A 20,306-nucleotide genomic window follows, 5' to 3' on the forward strand; every position below is an offset into this window, starting at 1 on the left:
TCCAAGTACAAGTGTTTTGCCTCCTTGGTTAAGATTATTCCTAGGTATCTTAATTTTTTTCTATTGCTATGTTAAATGGGATTGTTTGTTTAGTTTCTCTTTCTGATAATTCATTGTTAGTATATAAAAATGCCATTGATTTGTAGATGTTAATTTTGTATCCTTCTGCATTGCCAAATTCTTTTATTAAATTTAGTAGTTTTTGGTGACATTTTTAGTATTTTTTTTGTACAATATCATGCCATATCTGAATAATGAGTTTTACTTCCTCTGTTCTGATTTGTATGCTTTTTATTTCTTCTTGTCTGGTTGCTATGGTTAGGACTTTCAGTACTATTTTGAATTAAGTGTTGTGAAAGTGGACATCCCTGTCTTGTTCCTATTTTTAGCGGAAATGGTTTTAGTTTTTGCCCATTGAATATTATGTTGGCTGTAGGTTTGTCAAATATGGCCTTTATTATGTTGAGGTATGCTCCCTCTATTCCCACTTTGCTGAGAGTTTTTATAAAAAATGGATGTTGTTCAATGCTTTTTTTTATGTAAATTGATATGATAATGTAATTTTTATCTTTCAATTTGTTTATGTGATGTATCAGTGTTTTTTGATTTGCAAATATTGTACAAACTTGCATCCCTGGAATAAATCCCAGTTGGTCTTATGGTGTATGATCTTTTCAGTATATTGTAGGATCTGGTTTGCTAATACTTCGTTGAGCATTTTAACATCTATGTTCATCAGGGATATTGTCCTGTAATTCTCTTTCTTCTTAGTGTCTTTATCTGGTTTTGGAATTAGGATATTTTTGGCCTCATAAAAAGAGCTTGGAAATGTTCCTTCCTCTTGGATTTTTTAGAATAGTTTGAGGAGGATAGGTGTTAGTTCTTCGTTGAATGTTTGGTAAAACTCCCCTGTGAAGCTCTCTGGACCAGGGCTTTTGTTTGCTTTGAGTTTTTATTTATTTATTTTATTTTTATTTTTTATTACTGTTTCAATTTAATCAATTGTTATTGGCCTATTCAGGTTTTCTGATTATTCTTATTCCATTTTAGAAGGTTATATTTTTTAGGTTAAGATTTATTTGTTCTAATTTGTAGTCTATAAGATACAATAATTCATAGAAAATATTTTTTCTTGATCTGAGACTTTATGTTAAATTTTTGTATTTACTGACAAAATATTAGATTGAATTGACAGAAGAAATTTCTGAGGAAGACATTTTTTAGCAGGAATTTAGAGGAAGAGCAGGGTTGGAAGATGGCTGGATTGAGTTGTGGAGTAAATTGATACAAAAAGGTAAGAGGAGTTTTGAGACTAGAGTGATGACAAAATGGAGAGAGAACAGTGGATTCTAAAATGAAGGGATAATTTATATAGGGGATTAGTATGAAATTATATTGGTTGATATGTGCAAAAAGATTTTTTTTTAAAAAAAAACACAGAGTGTTTTAGATTTAATACTTTATGGCAGTAACTTGACAGGGTGGGGAGTCAGGTATTGAACAATTAGGTGAAAATTTTAAAAATCTGGTTTTATTTTTTGAACTATGAGAAAGGTGCTAATAATTCAAGCTTTTAATGTTCTTACATTTAAAACACCTCATGATGGAAAATATCTCATCTTTTCAGAATGTAAGGAATTCTACAACTTGGCTTATATATGCATTATAAATTGAAACTGGTCTAGTTAAAAACAAATAGTTTAATACTTATTCTATGAGCATGCATTTTGCATATTTCTTATTTTTTAAAAGTTTGATAGGCATTTGAATATTGTTCATGTAGATAGGCATTGTAGGAGATAAATGAGTTAGAATCATTTGTATTTAATGCACATGTTAAGATATAAGAAAATACAGTATTGGTTAAGAGTCATTATGACAGGTACAGAAAAGAAATGGCTTATTTCTGTATGTACTGTAGAATATATTTAAAATTTAGCCACATTTGAAATGATAAAGGTAGTCATTTGCCATGTATTTCTTACTTTGAATCTTAAAGAATTTGACAGATAATAATATAATCATTCCTTAGATTCTTTTCTTATTTATAAAATGTGATATATTTTAAAGGATTATGATTTAGATACGTTTTCCCCTCTCAGGAATGCTTGCAACCAAACAATTTTTTGTTTGTTTGTTTGTATTTTTCTTTTTTTCCAGAGGTTACGTACAGAAAATAGGCTTTTAAAGCAACGCATTGAAACATTAGAAAAAGTAAGTAAATGACTACTTATGTAACCTTCTGTTAAATATACAATTTTCTCCTCTATTTTATATAAAGAAATCTAGCTTATATGTCTCCAAAGTTGTGTTATTAACTGCTTAGCTTGCCTAGCTTACTACTTAATTAACTAACTTGTCATTAGTAAAAATTGATCACTACTAGCTCTTAAACTTTAAAGTTTTAAGTAAGATATAGTAAATTTGTTTTCTTTACATATAATCTCTAAAATGTATGTTATTTTGAGGTAACTTAATTTAAAATCTGTTATTTATAGTATTTTCAAATATTACCCTGACTTTCTAGCCATATATTAAATGTGGTGATGACTCATGTAAGGCCTAGCTAGGATTGCTCTAAGTTTAGTCAAACTGACTGACTGATTTCTTATTTAAAAATTCACCATGATTTTTAACATTGGGGAATTGTGCTTAAACTTCTGGTCCTTAAAATTATTTTGATACTACTTGTTATCTATTCCTCTTTGTTTCATGTAAAATAACTGGGCAAATGTGGACATATTGCATTCTTTCTTATATTATGCTTTTGATATAATGTCTTTTGTAGTCTTGCTTCTGATACTATAAGAATGTATTGAATAATAAAACTATAGCGTAAGAGTTTGGGTTTTTAAGAAAACCATCTTTTAAGAAAAACATCTGAATTTATAAAGTCTTTGGTATTTTGGGGGTTTTGTGTTTGATTAAAGGAGAGAGAAAGTAAACTTAAAAGTACTCTTTATGATATTGCCAATTATCTTTAAATCTTCCCTGATAATCTATGGATCAATGTTCAAAAAGCAATAAATAAAAAAGTGTCTTTTGTTTGAAAGTATTAATGGTTTTATATTAAATAGTGCTGCACAAGGACCAGGATGCTAATTACCTGCCTATTTTTGATGTATGATAATTGCAGGTTCACTATATTAAGTCAAAAGTAGGTTTCCTATTTTTTCTTCATCTTATTAGAGTTGCTTTGATGACAATTCTACTTTTTTGGTGATTCTGTAAAAAGATTGAGCTTAGTTTTTGTTTTTGTTTTTAATAATTGTATACGTTTTTCAATAAATACTCAGCTTATAGTAAAATATATATCTAGTGGTCTTTTATCTTTGGAGTGAGATATTTTCACAGAGAAAGCAGTTCTATTTTATTGAACTTTCACAATGATAAAGGTGCTGTTAGAAAGAGTTAAGCTTGGATTTTGATTCTAAAAACTAAGTGCCTTTTTTATTGACTTAGATGGCCTATGTGTGTCCACTTAGAATTCTATAAATACATATGTATCAAACTCTGCAACCAAAAAGTTTAATCAGTTATTGCTAGGGTGTATTACCTTGAGCTCATTTATTTCATTTGTGATATTTTTCTTGCTTTGCATCTTTGGAAGTTGGGTTGCACAAACTGCTGTCACACTTTGTAAGTGGAATTACTTACTCAAATTCCTTCTCCCTTTCATATAAGTGGCTTGACAATGTGACTGACTCAAAAAATAAAGATTTAAAAGGATGCTTTAAAGGGAAGATATTTACTTGTTTCAAATAATGAAAAACCTCTTGGAATTTGTGTTTAGTCTCTTCTAGTACATGACTTTCTGCAGCCTATTCTTTAATATATTTTTTAAAATTTAAGAATAAAAGCACATTCAGTAAAAATAGCTTTAAAATCTTCATGTTTATTTTAATTACATGAAAAGTAGGTGGAATTTGGGTATGCTTTGTTTCTTCTTATTCCTAATTTTATCACCTTTATTTTATTTCTTTCTCTTATATTTCTATCTGAATTTTTCCTTTTGTAGGAAAGTGCTTCCTTGGCAGATAGATTGATACAGGTATAGTTTTTTATTTTGTCTTTTTTAGCATTTTCTCTAACTTCTAAGGAAAGTCTTAAATGTAGAGATTTGTATTTTAATGCATGCAATTTTACATGCATTCCCCCTACCCCCAAATAATATTTTAGGTGGTTTATATGGGTATAATCTTATTCTTGATAACAGGGTGTTATCTTGGTTTATTAAAATAAGCACCTTTTGCACGTTTTAAAGCTAACCTTATTTTAAAGTATTACAAAATGGCAATCAGTGGATTCTGTGAAATTAACTACTTGTTCATTGACATTTAGTCCTGCATGTACAATTCAATAATATTGCATGAATTGAATTTTTATTGACTGAAACAAGAATTGTTCTTAAGATTGCCAGATGAATTTTTCATTTAGTTCCCCCAAATTTGCTGGAGCAATAATGAGCTGCTGGCTAACAATTGCTTAGGCTATTCTGTTCTCTGAGGTGATTTTAAAAAAATATGTCAAAGTAAATAACTAAACCTCACGAAGACAGTCTTTCTTGACTCTATCCTAAATTGCTTTATACACACAAAAATTATGTCCTAAGGGACAAGTGACAAGAGCCCAGGAGGCTGAGGAAAACTACCTCATAAAACGGGAACTGGCCACCATCAAACAGCAGAGTGATGAGGCCAGTGCTAAGCTGGAGCAGGCTGAAAATACCATCAGGAAGCTCCAGCACCAGCCGCAATGGGTAAGGAGTCCAGTGGTACTTTTTCTCACCTTTCTCATTTCCTTTCCTTTAAATTCTTTTTAAATGCACAGCTTCTATGTTCTTGTTATAATAATTTTCTATTTCAATTAAATTTTGAGTCAGTTTTATGTATGTAATAGTGTCTTATTGTGGCCTAGTTTCCTCGTTCTAACATTTTTTTTCCTGTCTACAGTTTTGTTAGTAATAGGTACTATTTCCTTTATGTTTTCAATAATAGAAAATAAGTGATGTATGTCAGACCTTTTTTCAAGTTTTATAAATCTGTTTCATAGGTATTTTGCCATGGGTAATTTTAAAATCATAACTTCAGCTAGTTTTTGTTAAAAGTGCGGATGAAATACTATCCAATGTAGACTACATGTAATTATCTCATTTAAAGCTTTGATAATGTGGTGATCATAATGTCTTATGAAATACTATAGTCTTACCTTCTTATACCAAGACATTAAGTTATGAGTTAAGGTATATGCTTACATTTTTTCCAAAGTTGAGAAGTTGTTAAATTGAAAAAGAACAAACTTACAAAAATAATGTTAACTAACTTAGGGTACTGAACAGCCACTGATTGTACAACTATCATGTCTTTTGACACTTAGACATAATTTTCCATTGGCAAATTTAGACTAGAGTGATCTTAATCAGGAATACAAGAGTTTAAAAGAAAAGTCAGCTGTTAACCTTAGAAAAAGATATTTCTTGTTTCACTTTTCTATTTTCAAGTAGGAGTTAGATAGTGACAGAGTAGGCAGAGAAAGGTTTTTATTAAACCTGAAATTCTTTACAGATTGGGAAGCAAAAAACATAATTACTTCAAAGTGGACATTACTTTTATTCAGTAAAATTAAGAAACATATGGGTATAAAAATCAGAAAACTAAAAAAAATTGACAATTGAAAAAACCAACATCAATTAATTATTGTCTATTAATATTACTGAAGATGGTTAAAAAATGAATAAGGGAGTGGTAAAGAATACTCAAAAGATAGAACTAAAATATTTTGATCTGTCTTTGTATGAAATGTCAATAATATAAAAGCATAAAAATAGAAAAAGCAGAATTGAGAGTAATTTTAGGAGTTAAGCTGAACTGAGTTATCAGTACAATGTGATTTTGTTATAAGGATAGATGAGTATATATTTACATTTAACATAAGTTATAGTCATGTACATTAGAATTATGAATTACTAGTTTTTTTGCATTGTTTTTCAAATACTGAAACCTCTGGGTAGATATGTATAAAAAAATATAGAATGTTGGTTCATAATGAAAAAGTTAAGTGGGCAAATAAAGTTGGCCAGAATAAACTGAAGCTTTTGAAAATTACGTGTAACAAAAATAATATTTGTGCTTTTTTTCAAGGACAAGATAGACACAAAATATAGGCCTAAGATATAACCAGGAGAAAGCAGATCCCCACTTCAATTTTATTTCAATTTGTTTGCTCACTAAGCAGATATTCTTCTTTGGAATAAATTTTAAAACAGATAAAATAAAGCAGAGATGCACAAAATACGTGAAAGTTACAGAGCTTTGGTTAAATTTCTGATTTTACTTTATTTACAATGATGTAAAGTATGTTTCGGAATTGTATAGGATGGAATATTTCAGAAATGCCGCTAATATGTTGATAGTGAATCAGGATTCTAACATATTTAAACTATTCAGAATAAGAAACTGAAATAAAAGATTATTTCATAGAAACCAATCTGTAACTTTGCCTTTAAGTTTAAAATTCAAAGCTATATCATCTACCTAGAAATTTTGACCAGAATCAATACTTAGCCAATAATGTAATATGGCTGCCCTTCCCTCCCCAACCCCACCCACCCCCTAAATTGCAAGTATGGTCTTCCTAGAAGAATAATGATCCAGTTCAGTTCTAAGTAGTAGAACATTTGTAGTGTTGTATTTAGTTTGAATACCAGAACTCATGTGAAATGTTTGCAGATTATATTCTGGAAGTATAGGAAAGACTGTGGAAGCCCAGGATATAGCTAGATTATACTAAAGAAGTTTTTATAAGAACACCATAGGTATAGTCATTTTCAAGTATTTGAGAGGTAATCTTATGTAAAACTAGAAGCCCAGTGCATGAAATTTGTGCACTCGGGGGTGGGGGGTGTCCCTTGTCCAGGAGCCCTTGGGGGATATCCAATAGTCAGACATCCTTAGCACTGCCACGGAGGCAGGAGAGACTCCTGCCACTGCCGCTGCACTTGCCAGCTGTGAGCTCAACTTCTGGCTAAGCGGTGCTTCCCCCGTGGGAGTGCACTGACCTTCAGGGGTCAGCTCCTGCATGGAGCATCTGCCCCATGGTGGTCAGTGTGCGTCATAGTGATTGGTCGTTCTGCTATGGAGCTGAAACCAGCTCTCTGACAACCCTTAAGGGGTCCCAGATTGCGAGAGCACCCAGGCCTGGCTAAGGGACCCCACTGGTGCACGATTGGAGCCAGAGAGAGACATGGGAGGTTGGCCAGCCGGGGAACCTAGCGTGTGTTTGGTTTATCTCATTCAGTCCAGATTGGCCAGACCCTAGCAGCAAGCTAACCTATGGGTTGGAATTTCTGCCCCTAGGTGGTCAGTGCATGTCATGGCAAGTCATTGAGCAGCCTTAGCATATCATTAGCATATTACACTTTGATTGGTTGAATGGCCAACTGGACAATCGTACACTTAGCATATTAGGGTTTTATTATATAGAACTAGAGGCTCGATGCATGAAATTTGTGCATGTGGCTCGGCCCTCGCAGCCTGGCTGTCTCAGCCAGCCCTCACAGCCCCTTGGAGCCCCTGGCAGCCTCAGCTGGTCTCGTAACCCCTTGCAGCCCCGGCTTCATCCAAAAGTCATCCAACAATCGTTTGACTGTTCGGTCTAATTAGCATATTAGCTCTTTATTATATAGGATTATTTAGCCTTTGTTTGATGTTGCTCCAGAAAGCAGAATGTACTTAAGATGCAAGAACACAAAATCTTATTCATTTGAATTTTGACAAATAGAGTAGTTGCTTAGCAGATAGTGAGCATAATACTAATATAAAGTGAACATCTATTGCTAAAGGTTTTTGACCTTCAGTATAACTTTATGAATTCTTCAGAACTCAGAATAAGGATTTAAATCTGTATTCCAGCAGTAAGTATTGAATTACCAATATAATCACCACCACCACCTTCTACTGGCAATATAGATGCTCTTCTACTTACAATGTAATTATGTCCCATAAAGCCATAAGTTGAAAATATTGTTAAGTCAAAAATGCATTTAATACATCTAACCTAATGAACGTCATAGCCTAGCCTATCTTAAATGTGCTCAGAACACAATATCTAAGTTGGTTGTTTACTGTCATGATCACGTGCCTGACTGGAAGCTGTTTCCCAAATCTTTTTTTTTTTTTTTTTTTTAGTTAAAATTCTTTCCATGCCAAGACCATAGTAAATGGACACTGAAGTGTTACTTTTTGGACCCAGATCTTTATATAACGCTTCTTTTTCCCCTTTTCTACAAATATAAGTAGCAGCCAAAATACATAGTCATGAGAAAGAAAACAATCTGACTATTCTGTATTTATTGTCAAGCTATCAGGTTTAGTTTGTGTAAACACTTTGTATTTTGCTCAATTCTATATGACTCTGATGTGACAATTTGATAATAGAGCCATGTATTCAGTTATTCACTGGAAAAATAATGTACAAAGTATTGTCCTACTTCCTGATAGTGTAATAGTAAACAAGAAAAAGAAGGTCTGGTATTACATGAAGTGTATGTTTTAGTTGAGGAGAAATATATTAAATAAAATTTTAGGTGATGTTAAGGACATTATCCAGAAAATAAAAAGGCAGGCTGCAGAATGGTAGAAAATATTTGCAAAACATGTATTTGATGCGGATTTACATGCAGAATATATAAAGAACTTAAAACTCAACAAAAAGACAAACAACCCAATTTTAAAATGAGCAAAGGACTTGAATATATCTCTTCTCAAAGATTTACAAGTGGACAAGAACATATAAAGACACTCAACATGTTTAGTCTTTAGGGAAATGCATATAAAACCACATGAGGTGCCCGTTCACATTCACTAAGATGGCTCTAATAAAAAAAGCTAAACAGAAAATAAGTGTTGGCACATTGATGGAGTAATTGGAACCCTTGTACAAAGTTAGTGGAAATATAAAAAGGTCAGCTACTGTGGATAACCATTTTGTGGTTCCTCAAAAAGAGGTACCATATAAAATAGAGTTATTTTATAGAATTACCATTAATTCATCTACTAGATATATACCTCAAAGAATAGAAAATTGGTATACACACATCTACTAGATATATACCTCAAAGAATAGAAAATTGGTATCCACACATTTGTGGAGACATTATTCACAAAAGAATGGTCACAGACCAAGAGACTATTAATAGAAGAATGGATTAAAAAATTGTGATATATACATATGATGAAATATCATTCAGCCATAAAAAGGAATAAGTACTGCTATAATATGGATGAACTTCTGTCAATGTAAGATCCCAGCCTGCATGGCTCAGTGGTTGAATGTCGATCCATGAACCAGGAGGTCAAGTTTCGATTCCCAGGTTGCAGGCTTTAATCCCTCAGTGTGGTGTGTGCAGAAAGCAGCAGATTGATGTTTCTATCTCTATCCCTCTCCCTTCCTCTCTTTCTAAAATAATAATAATAATTAAAACATATTTAAAAAAAGAAATGTAAATATAATAGCATAACAACTAATGAGGGTGGTTCTCCACCCCCTAGTAATTGGAGGAGACACAGAATATCTTCTTTGACTCTTAAGGGCATTCAGTTAGAAATTAATAATATATATCTGGAAAATCCCCAAACATTTCCAGGAGTGAAGGATCAAGGTAATCTGCCTGTAACTGTTGGACACAGGGTATTAATTGTACTGGGAGGGAAATTGTAAAAAGATGAAAAAGATATACTGTGGAAACACTAAACTAAAGAAAGCTGGAATGTCTGTATTAATGTCAGACAAAGTAGACTTCAAAACAAAGGATAGTTCCAGGAATAAAGAGGGACATTTTGTGATAGTAATAGGGCCAGTTCACCAAGAAGGCATAACAATCTATATGTAATTGTATGTGTTTAGGAATATGTTTCCAAACGTATGTCTGCTCCTAATAGAGAGCATGAAGCTGAACTGATATAACTGAAAGGTGAAATGGACAAATCCACAGTTACAGTTGGAGTCTTCAATACCCCTTTCTCCGTAATCAATGAAACAACTAGGTAGAAAATCAGTATGGGTTAAAGAAGACCTAGACAGCATTGTCAACCAACTTGAGCTGATTGGTATTTATGGAACACTTTTTATCAGAATACATGTTTAGCACAATACATATTCTTTTTAAGCGCACATGGAACATTTACAAAGCTAGACGATATTCTGGGCCATAAAATAAAATTAAAAAATTTTAAAGTAATTGAAGGAGACACAGAGTATCTTCTTTGACTAACAGCATTCAGTTAGAAACTAATAATATATATCTGGAAAATACCCATATATCTGGAAATTAAACTACATATTTTTACCTATTGTTAAAGAGAAAATTTCAAAGAAGATTAAAATATATTTTGAATTAAGTGAAAATGAAGACATAACTTTATCCATATGGTTTAGTGGTTGAGCATCAACTCATGAGCCAGGAAGTCACGGTTCTATTCCCGGTCGGGACTCATGCTTGGGTTTCAGCCTTGATCCCCAGTAGGGAGTGCACAGGAGGCAGCCGATTGAGGAATTCTCTCTCATCATCGATGTTCCTGTCTTTTCCTCTCCCTTTCCCTTCTTCTCTCTGAAATCATTCAATAAAAAACATTAAAATGTATGGGATCCATCTAAAGCAGTACTTAGTAGAAAATTTATAGTATTGAATGCTTATATTAGGAAAGGAAATAAGTTTCCTTCTATCTTAAAAATCTAGACATATAAGAATAAATTCAACATAAAGCAAGTAGAAGTAGAAATCAATGAAATTAAAATAGCACAAAACAAAAATGGAGAAATACATAAAAAACTAGTTCTTTGAAATGATTAATAAAGTTGATAAACCTCTGTCTAGACTGATTAAAGGAGAAATATCCAGTATCATGTATGACATTGACTTTTTACAAATGTAGCCAAGTTTTGTTGTCTGATATTCTGCATGTGTCTGATTCCTTCCTTGTGGTATCATATTTCCTATAAACTAGATTCAGTTAAACATTTTTAACATTTGGATGATAGATAATGATGTGAACTTTATTTTGATTTAAATCAGAAAGTACATAATATAAGTTGTTCTTACCATTTAGTGATGCTGAGTTTGATTACCATCCTAAGTTTGGTTCCGTTGACTCTTGCCCTTGTAAACATTTGGTTTCTTCTTTGCAACTATTAAATAATCTGTTGGGAAATATTTTTGTACCAAGTAAATATCTTGTGTTCTATTCACTGACCTTTTACTTACTGGTTTTAGCATCCACTGATTGGGTTTCCAAAATGATGATTTTCATATTTCATTTTCTTCTACACTTAACTAGCTAATGCTCCTCTATAAAGAGACTTTTCTCCCCTCCTACCCCCTCAACATCTCTTCCTATGTTATAATATAATACTGCTTAGCTTTATTTGAGTGACATTTCAAGAAAAAGGCATTTAATTTATAATAATGGTCAGTTGATGTAAGTCTTTCTAGAGTGATGAATTTACAGTCTAAGAGCTTTTTTTAAAATATATTTTATTGATTTTTTACAGAGAGGAAGGGAGAGAGCTAGAGAGCTAGAAACATCGATGAGAGAGAAACATCGACCAGCTGCCTCCTGCACACCCCCCACTGGGGATGTGCCCGCAGCCAATGTACATGCCCTTGACCGGAATCGAACCTGGGACCCTTCAGTCCGCAGACCGACCCTCCACCACTGAGCCATACTGGTTTCGGCTATAGTCTAAGAGTTTTTTTTTTTTCATTTTTATTTATTTAAATTTTTAAAAATTGATCTCAAAGAGGAAGGTAGAAGGAGAGATAGATAGAAACATTAATGGTGAGAGAAAATTATTGATCAGGGACCTCCTGCATGGCTCCTATTGAGGATTAAACCCACAATCCGGGCATGTGCCCTGAATGGTCATGGTTCATGGGTTGACACTCAACCACTGAGCCACACCAGCTGGACTACAATCTAAGAGTTTGATAAACTCTTACGTTATTGATTAATATGCCTATAAATCTGGACAGAGGTTTATCCCCAAATTAATTTTGACCTTAGTCTAAGATTAAATGTTTTACATCCATTTGTAATCACTTTTTCTTTTCAGCTTAAATAGTGAACGAGAGTCCTCTATAATGGTAATAATTGTTTTAACATTTTCTTCAGCATTGTGGTAATTTTGTATGGTTACTGGCCTTAATGTGATGATCACATTGTAAGATTAATAAATGTCATATCACTATGTTGTACACCTGAAACTAATACAGTATTATCTGTCAACTATACTTTAATAAATAATAAATTTTTAAAAAAGAGGTGAGGGTTAAATGAGAATATAAAGCGCTTAGCGTTTGTGTAGCAGTTATAAGTACTCACTAGGTATTAGCTCCTATCATCATCATCATTATAAACTTTAAACCCTGTTTTATAAATAGTACTTTTTTTCTCTTATGGAAAAAACAAACAGGTATTTTACAGTCCACAGCAGCATATTTTAACATGGCCACTTCGATGCCAATCCTGCCACTCACTGGTTGTGTGTCCCTGGACAAGTTACTTAACTTCTCTGTGCTACAGTTTGTCCTGGGTATAAGAGAGGGTTGTTGAGACTTAAGTGTGCTGTACTTTAGAATAATGCCTTGTATGTAGTGAATGCTCAATCAATGGTAGCTGTTATTAGAATTAATGTTAACATTATTCAGTTATTATGATTCTATCAGATTGGCTAATGGCATAGATTGTTAGTAACAAAACACACACACACACACACAGAGAGAGAGAACAAAAACAAAACTTGCAAAGAGTTAAAACTGATAAGGTAAAATTTTTAATAGACTAAACATTGATAGAAGTATCACAAGTATCACTTTCCTGACAAAACTTAGATCCCCGAAAGTTTCAACAGGGAAAATTCAAAATAGTAGAAAACAATGACCAAAAGAGAGAACGCAATTGCAGAAGCTCCAATGGGTCAAATTTTAAACGGACCAAAAACAAACAACAATAAAACCCCTAATCAACAAATTAATCTTATTTATATAATTTACCTTGTATTAGTCTGGTAAACAGACTAATATCTATCTTTCTCCCCCCCCCCCATACACACACACACACACACACACACACACACACACAGATTTATTGTGAGGAATTGGCTCACCATTATGAAGGATGAGAAGCCGCACAATCTGCTATCTGAGACTTAGGAAAAAGCCAATGGTATAGTTCCTGTCTAAGACCAGAGAGCCTGGGAAGCCAGTGGTATAAATCCCAGAATTTCAGTCCAACTGTCAGGAGGAGCACAAGCAGGCAGAAAGGAAATGAAAGTTTTTAAAAAGAATGCTATTTTTATTTTATTTTATTTAGTCAATCTTTACTCAAGGACATTTTCCCATCAATTTTTCAGAGAGAGAGTGGAAGGGAGGGGGAGAGATAGAAACATGAATGTGAGAGAGGTACATTGATTGGTTGTCTCCCACCTGCCCCCTGACTGGGGTCAGAAATCAAGCCTGCAAATGAGATATGTGACCTTGAACAGAATCGAAACTGGAACCCTTCAGTTCATGGGCCAGTGTTCTACCCACTGAGCAAAATTGGCTAGGTCAGGAAATGAATTTTACCTTTCTCCTTTTTTTGTTCTATTTAGCCATCAACAGATTGGATGATGCTCACTCACACTGAGGAGGGCAGTCTATTAAGTCATCTGGAAGCACCCTCATAGACACACCCAGAAGTAATGTTTAATCTGGGGATCCCATGGCCTAGCCAATTTCACATAAAATAAACCATCACAAGTCCACCCCTTATCAACTTGGCACCCATGTGCATCTCCATAAACCATACTTAATCTCCACATAAGATCATAATAAAAAGTCATAATTCTGCCTAACACGATGCAGTTATCTTACACACAATCAAAAATGCACTAAAGCCTTCCCCAGAGAGGAGGTAAAGTCCTTGAGTGATGTTTTCTTGATATCCTGTAACTTAAATATTAGGATGTTAAATTAACAGTACTTATCTAGTACTATAATATAAAGTTAATGCATCTTATATTAAACTAGAGGCTCAGTGGACAAATTCCTGCATGGGTGGGGTCTGTCCGGCCTGGCCCCAATCGGGGTGGATCGGGGCTGGGCCTGTTGGGAGGAGGAGATGGCAGGAGGTTGGCCAGCTGGCCCACCACAATCAGGGCCTGCTAGGGGAAGGGGCCGTGGGCAATTGGCCAGTGGGCCCTGTCCCTGATTGGGGTTGTGGGGCCGAATGGGGGCAAGGCTGACCTTGGGGAGGGGCTGTGGGCAGTGGGCCGGCCAGCCCCACCCCCAAATGGGGTAGGGGGTGCTGATTGGGGGCCAGTGGCCTGGGGGAGGGGCCATGGGCAGTTGACCAACTGGCCCTGCCTCTGATGGGGTGGGGGGGGCCAATCTGGGGCAGGCCAACCAGGGGGAGGGACTTTGGGCCTATTATAGTGGGGCACGGGGAAGGTGGGGGCTGGCGTTTGGCCTGTGGCTAGCTCTTGATAAGTTGGGAGAGCCTGATCAGGGGCAGGCTGGCAGGGGGAGGGGCCAAGAGGTTAGCCGGCCAGCCCCATCCCCTGATCGGCAGGCTTGCTGGTCACAGTGGGCGTCATAGCGACCGGTCATTATAGTTATTAAGACTGTTAGAGTCGCTGGCTTTTTATATATATAGATAAGGGAATAAGAGAAAAGAAGATAGGTAGGTAGATAAGTGGATAGATGCACACACAAACATATTCATAGCAAAATTAAAAGGAACTACTCATATACATATATGCATGGACATAGATAATAGGGTGTCAAAGGCCTAGGCCAGGGTTGGAACTGTGTGCAGGGGCCTGGTGGGTGGGGGGGTCTGTAATATTCTCAACAATAAAATTTATAAAACAGAACTACTTATGATAATTACCATCATTTCTGTAATAGGTCATGTGGTGGTAGTTAGTATTTATGATTAACTACCTTCTTCCACTACCCACTCTATTTCCTTTGCTGGTCTTGGTTCTTTACCTGGTGGGGTGACCCAAACCTTCATTTCTGAAGGTTCTAGATTGGTTTGTTGTCATTTTTCATTGACCATAATCATGGGGTATGATAATACTAAGAGACACCTTAAAGGATTTCCTGTATTCCAGGCATACTCTTCCTAATCTCTGTTGTGGACTAGTAGTCCAGTTTCTCCTTGGTAGTCTGTATCAGTCACCCAGCCAGCACCTAACTCCCTTCTTTGCCTATTGATTCAGAGGTATAAGGATCTCAAAGTGGCCAGGTGAGTCTGCTTCCAGTTTAGTGAAATTATTGTTGTGATTCTTGGTGGAAGCATTCCTCCCTCTGGAACTAAGACTTGAAGATCAGCAGAGTGTAGAGTCTCAAAGCAGATATTTTGCTGGTGAGTCACTAGGGGTAACAGTGAGTGGTATCATTCCTATTTCTACCTCTTGATTCCTGTATCTGTGAATCCCTATTATGGAGAGGGGGAAAAACACACCCATATATTGGACACTGATTCAAAGCATATTCATACTTCTGGAGAACCTTGCTCCAGTCCTTCACGGTATTGCCATTTAGCTGTCACTGTAACAAAGTCTTCAGAAAAGCCATTCCACTGTTCTGTTTAGCCATTTTCTTCAGGATATTAAGGAACATGGTAAGACTAACAAATTCTGTGAACTTGAGCCCATCATTGCACTTCTTTTGCTGTGAAGTGAGTTCTGTGTTCATAAGCAATGCTGGTAGATAAGGCATTCTTTAAGTCCATTGATGCTAATTTGACAAACACATTGCTTGCAGGGAATGCACAGCCTGAGTGGGTGTCTAGTCTAGTAAGAACAAAATGTTGCCTCTTCCATGTTGGAAATGGTCTAGAGCAGTGGTCGACAAACTCATTAGAGCCAAATATCAACAGTACAACTATTGAAATTTCTTTTGAGAGCCAGATTTTTTAAACTTCTTCTAATGCCACTTATTCAAAATAGACTTGCCCAGGCTGTGGTATTTTGTGGAAGAGCCACACTCAAGGGGCCAAAGAGCTGCAGTTTGCTGACCACGGTCTAGTGTAATCAACCTGCCACCAGGTAGCTGACTGATTGGTGCCATATCAGGGATTTGGTGTTGGTCTCTGCTCCTGGCAGATTGGACAGTCGGCAGTGGCCATAGCCTCAGTGAATGGAAATCCATGTTGTTGAGCCCATGCATAACCTTTCTCCCTGTCACCATGACCACTTTGTTCATAAGCCTGTTTGGGGACAGTGATGGAAGTGGCTAGGAAGGAGGCTGACTGCTATCCACAGAATGGATCATCCTATCTAATTGATTTTAAAACAAAAATACTTTTTGTCCAACAAAAGTGTGTGAATATAATTGTCCAGGGTGAAAGTGGCTAAGCGGAGTTAGATTCATCCTGAATATTTTTTAAAGGCATTTCAATGTTTGTTTAATTTTCAGTAACACGTTTGTATCAAAAAACTTCCTCTGGCTCAAAACAGTAGGGTCCAGGTGGAAGAATTATAAAAATGCTTTCTATTCATTTCAATTTAGTGTGAAATGTAACATAAAATATTGATACCCTCTAAACAGGAAGGGATATATGTAGGACTACTGCAATAGTCCAAAGAAAGAGTTGAAGGCATGAATAAAAACAAAGACAATAAAGATGGATAGGAACAGACAAATTCAAGAGATATCTAGAAGAAAAATTATTCACGTTCTATGATTATAAGGGGAATTATAAGGGGAAGTTTTGACTTGGTTAAAGACGGTGGGATTTTTAGCAAAATAGTAATACATTAGGAAGGAAAGATGGGGAGTTGAGTTTTGACATGTTGAATGTGAGGTGAATATGAGATCAGCCAGATTCAAAAGACCAGTAGGACATTGTGATTATGGATCTAGCTTAATAAAAAGATGTGGGCTGGAAATATGGACTTGAGAGTCCCATTCCATTCCATTCCATTCCATTCCATTCCATTCCATTCCATTCCATTCCATTCCAACATTGTTTGTCTCCCTTTTCTCTTCTTGTCCTTCTTTCCTCTCGCTTCTCCATTTTGCTATTTTAATAGATGCTTCCTTGGTGATATCATACATCTTCTAAATAGATTATAAATCAATATCTGACTCTGCCTTTACATGCAGACTACTGTAGACAATGGAAGAAATAACATAGGATGGGTTTACAAAATAAGAAAATTAAAGGAAAAATTGAGAGAAAACACAATATTGAAACTCATGGATAATTATCTGAAGTAGAATTGGTAGAGGAGATAGAGAAGATAGGCAGGAGAACCAGGGAAGAGAAATATCCCAAAATCTAAGGCAGGAGAAAGTTTTATTTAAGATTAATCAGTTGACTGGTGAAGATAAGAGCTGTTTACAATTAGAGCAGTTTTATCAAGAACTAAGGCTAGTTTGCAGTGGATTGAGGAACAAATGGGAAGTATGGAAGGAGAAGTAACATATAAAGTGTGGAATTTAGAGTTTACCACTTGAACAAGAGAACAATTAGAAGTTTTGTAAATTTTATTGAAAAGATTTCTCCCAATCTTAGTAACACTGTTTCTTGGGCTTGGTTGGATCATTTGGTTTATGCCAGGTCAATGAGTCCATTCTCATATGGGCCACTTGGATTTGATGTATTCCTGGGGATTTCCTAAAATAGAGTCTTGGCAAACCTGAACTGCAGTTTCTAGGGCTTTAGATTAAGGGCAAAAAATCCTGATAGTATTCATAAAATAACTATGATCTCATTAAACAAAAATGATGACACCTGTTATTTGGTCATTCCAAAAGAGTGCCTTTCCCCTATTTGGTAAGGTAAGTATTTGCTAAAGTGATATACTTGTTTCAGATGTATTTCTTGTAATGAAATGTTTTAATTATATAGAAAATTACTAGGTGAAATAATGTGTAATGTATTGAATTAAAAAGTCTATTTGTTCACTAATAAGTGAACTGTTCATTTTTAAAAAATTGTGTCATCTGTTTGGGTAACTAGGGTAAGGGAGTACCATATGTTTTAATTAGGTACCTAACAGTTTTTATAAATAGAGTTTTAGTCTGACATCTGTTTTGTTCCTAATATTCTGAAGAATAAAAGGAGCCATTCTCATGCTAGTTCAATAGGAGATTGTTCTCTATGATTCTATTTGGAAATTACGAGTTGTCACTTTTTCTTTACTACATTAGTTAAATGTAAAATGATACTTTATTTTAGTAAGTTTCAGGGTGGCGAATTAGACATATTTTTGCTTTTTCAGAACAACTTTTGTGTAGAAATTGGTTTAAAGAGGATTTTTTTTTAAGTGGCTGCATTGCTATTCACATTATAGCATAGGAGAGGAAATGGAAACGTTTCATGCTTGTATGGTTAATTTGTTCATGCAGCATCTGCATTTTTCTCTGCTTCCAGCACTAATTTTTATGCATATTTTTAAAGAGATCTATATTTCTAAAAGAAAATACATTTTTGTTTTGCTGGTATTTAGGATGGTTCACATTATTGTGGATCCCTTGCTTTTATTTCTATTAGATTAAAATAGAATTTTCAGTAAATTTGTACTTATTTTCTGTAGTTCATAACGGTACTGTCCAATAAAAATATAATGAGCCACATTGGCATTTAAAATGCCACATTAGAAGTAGTAATTAATAATTACAAATAAATGAATATTTTTGTTTAACAGTATATTAAAAATATTATTTGAACAGGTAATCAATATAAAAGTTATTAATGAGATATTTTACCCTTTTTATTTCACATTTTCAAAATCCAATTTGTATTTTCCACTTACAGCCTTTCTCAACTTGACCGAGCCACATGCAATGCTCAGTAGCCACAGGCGCAGATGGTTACAGTATTGTACAGTGCAGTTCTATGGAATCAGGACACATTCATAGTATCTGGATGGATAGAAAAATAAAGAGAGATTTTCTATAAATTGGATTTCATTAGTGTGATAACTGGTTACCAACACTCAATAATGTGATCATCTTTATGGATGTCAAAGTTTTTTATTCATTGAAAAGTTATTTGGAGGAAATATGCTAAAAATATTGTGTAGATGGAACTTTTATGTTTGTTTGCCCTTAATAACTGTTCTGTGCCATTGCATTTATTTCTATTATACATACATGTTTATGCTTCATGAAATTTCATTATATGTCTGTAATTTGTAGCATAAATGCAGTTCCAGCTACAATGAAGACTTTGTGCTACAGCTAGAGAAGGAATTGGTTCAGGCCCGTCTGAGGGAAGCCGAGGCTCAGTGTGCACTAAAGGAGATGCAGGATAAAGTCCTGGATATGGAGAAGGTGAGACCAACATAAATGCTGTTACTCCCAAAATAAAGGATATGTGATAGATATTTAAGTACTTATTGAGCAGTTCAGTTGGATTTGGTGATTTTACACATTAGAAAACTTACATATTGGATACTGAGAGATGAAAGGAAAAAAATGTAAGATTCCCAATTATTTTTTGTTGTTGCCATACTACTCAAAGCCCATATTTAAGGGTAATAGTAGAGATTAGACTTCTTTTACAGGAAAACAGGATAATTTTGATATGAATAATATTTAAATTTTGAGAAGAGAAACTTAGGGGGTAAAAATGAACTGTTCTCAAATATTGTAATATCTTCATCTGCAAAAGATTGGATATGACTAATACATAAACATTTCAGGGAGAATTTCATCTGAGTATAACTGTTATAGTTTGCCAAGCTATACTAAGCCACCTCAGGAAGATCTTTGCCTAAGGTATGCTATGGAAGCTAACTTATCTCTTTTCAAAGTCATTAAAAAAGTTGAAGGGTTATCCAAATAGTGGAAATAGGGCAGGAAATAATTTAATAAAATAGAACAGGATATAACTATAGTCTGAAGTGGAATAATTTTTGCTAGAAAACTGCTTGCTATTTTATTTTGGAAAATTTATTCTATTTACAGAGGAAAAGGCCAACAAGGCCTTTGTGAAAATGCCTGACAGAATATTAGGTCTCTAACATGGAGTTTTCTGGGCTCCATGATTTAGATAAGAGACTGGGCCTCTCTGTTTTGAATTTTTGATAGTAAGAAATGTCCTTGAGTCCATTTAAAAAATGGATTTCTTAAGGAGCTTTGTTGGTATTCATGGCATAGGGTAGAAAGGAAATTGGAAGGTTTTGTGCTTCCTTGGTTAATTTCATGCAGGGCTCTCTTTTTATGTCTATGCAGTAAATTTTTGGTTTTCCATAGAGAAAATATTTAAAGTTCATCATAAAAATGTGTAGTTGGCAAGAACCACTTTATT

The 20,306-nt window shown here is 34.7% G+C and overlaps 1 protein-coding gene across 7 annotated transcripts in view; it reads left to right on the plus strand.

Annotated features, from left to right (window-relative positions):
• Nucleotides 1–20,306, plus strand: part of EVI5 (ecotropic viral integration site 5) — a gene marked incomplete at its 5' end in the record, with an annotated part of 180,047 nt that overhangs the window by 76,572 nt on the left and 83,169 nt on the right. For 3 of the 7 annotated variants that reach the window (XM_084873411.1, XM_084873407.1, XM_084873406.1), the window contains 4 exons: nt 2,161–2,214; nt 4,019–4,051; nt 4,613–4,759; nt 19,193–19,327. In XM_084873411.1, the coding sequence (XP_084729537.1) occupies nt 2,161–2,214; nt 4,019–4,051; nt 4,613–4,759; nt 19,193–19,327 (369 nt within the window). The remainder of the gene's footprint in view (nt 1–2,160; nt 2,215–4,018; nt 4,052–4,612; nt 4,760–19,192; nt 19,328–20,306) is intronic. The other 4 variants (XM_084873412.1, XM_084873408.1, XM_084873413.1 and 1 more) reach the window with 2 other exon arrangements.

Source organism: Pipistrellus hanaki, assembly GCF_964339955.1.
Source record: "Pipistrellus hanaki genome assembly, chromosome: 2".
Lineage (NCBI taxonomy): Eukaryota > Metazoa > Chordata > Mammalia > Chiroptera > Vespertilionidae > Pipistrellus > Pipistrellus hanaki.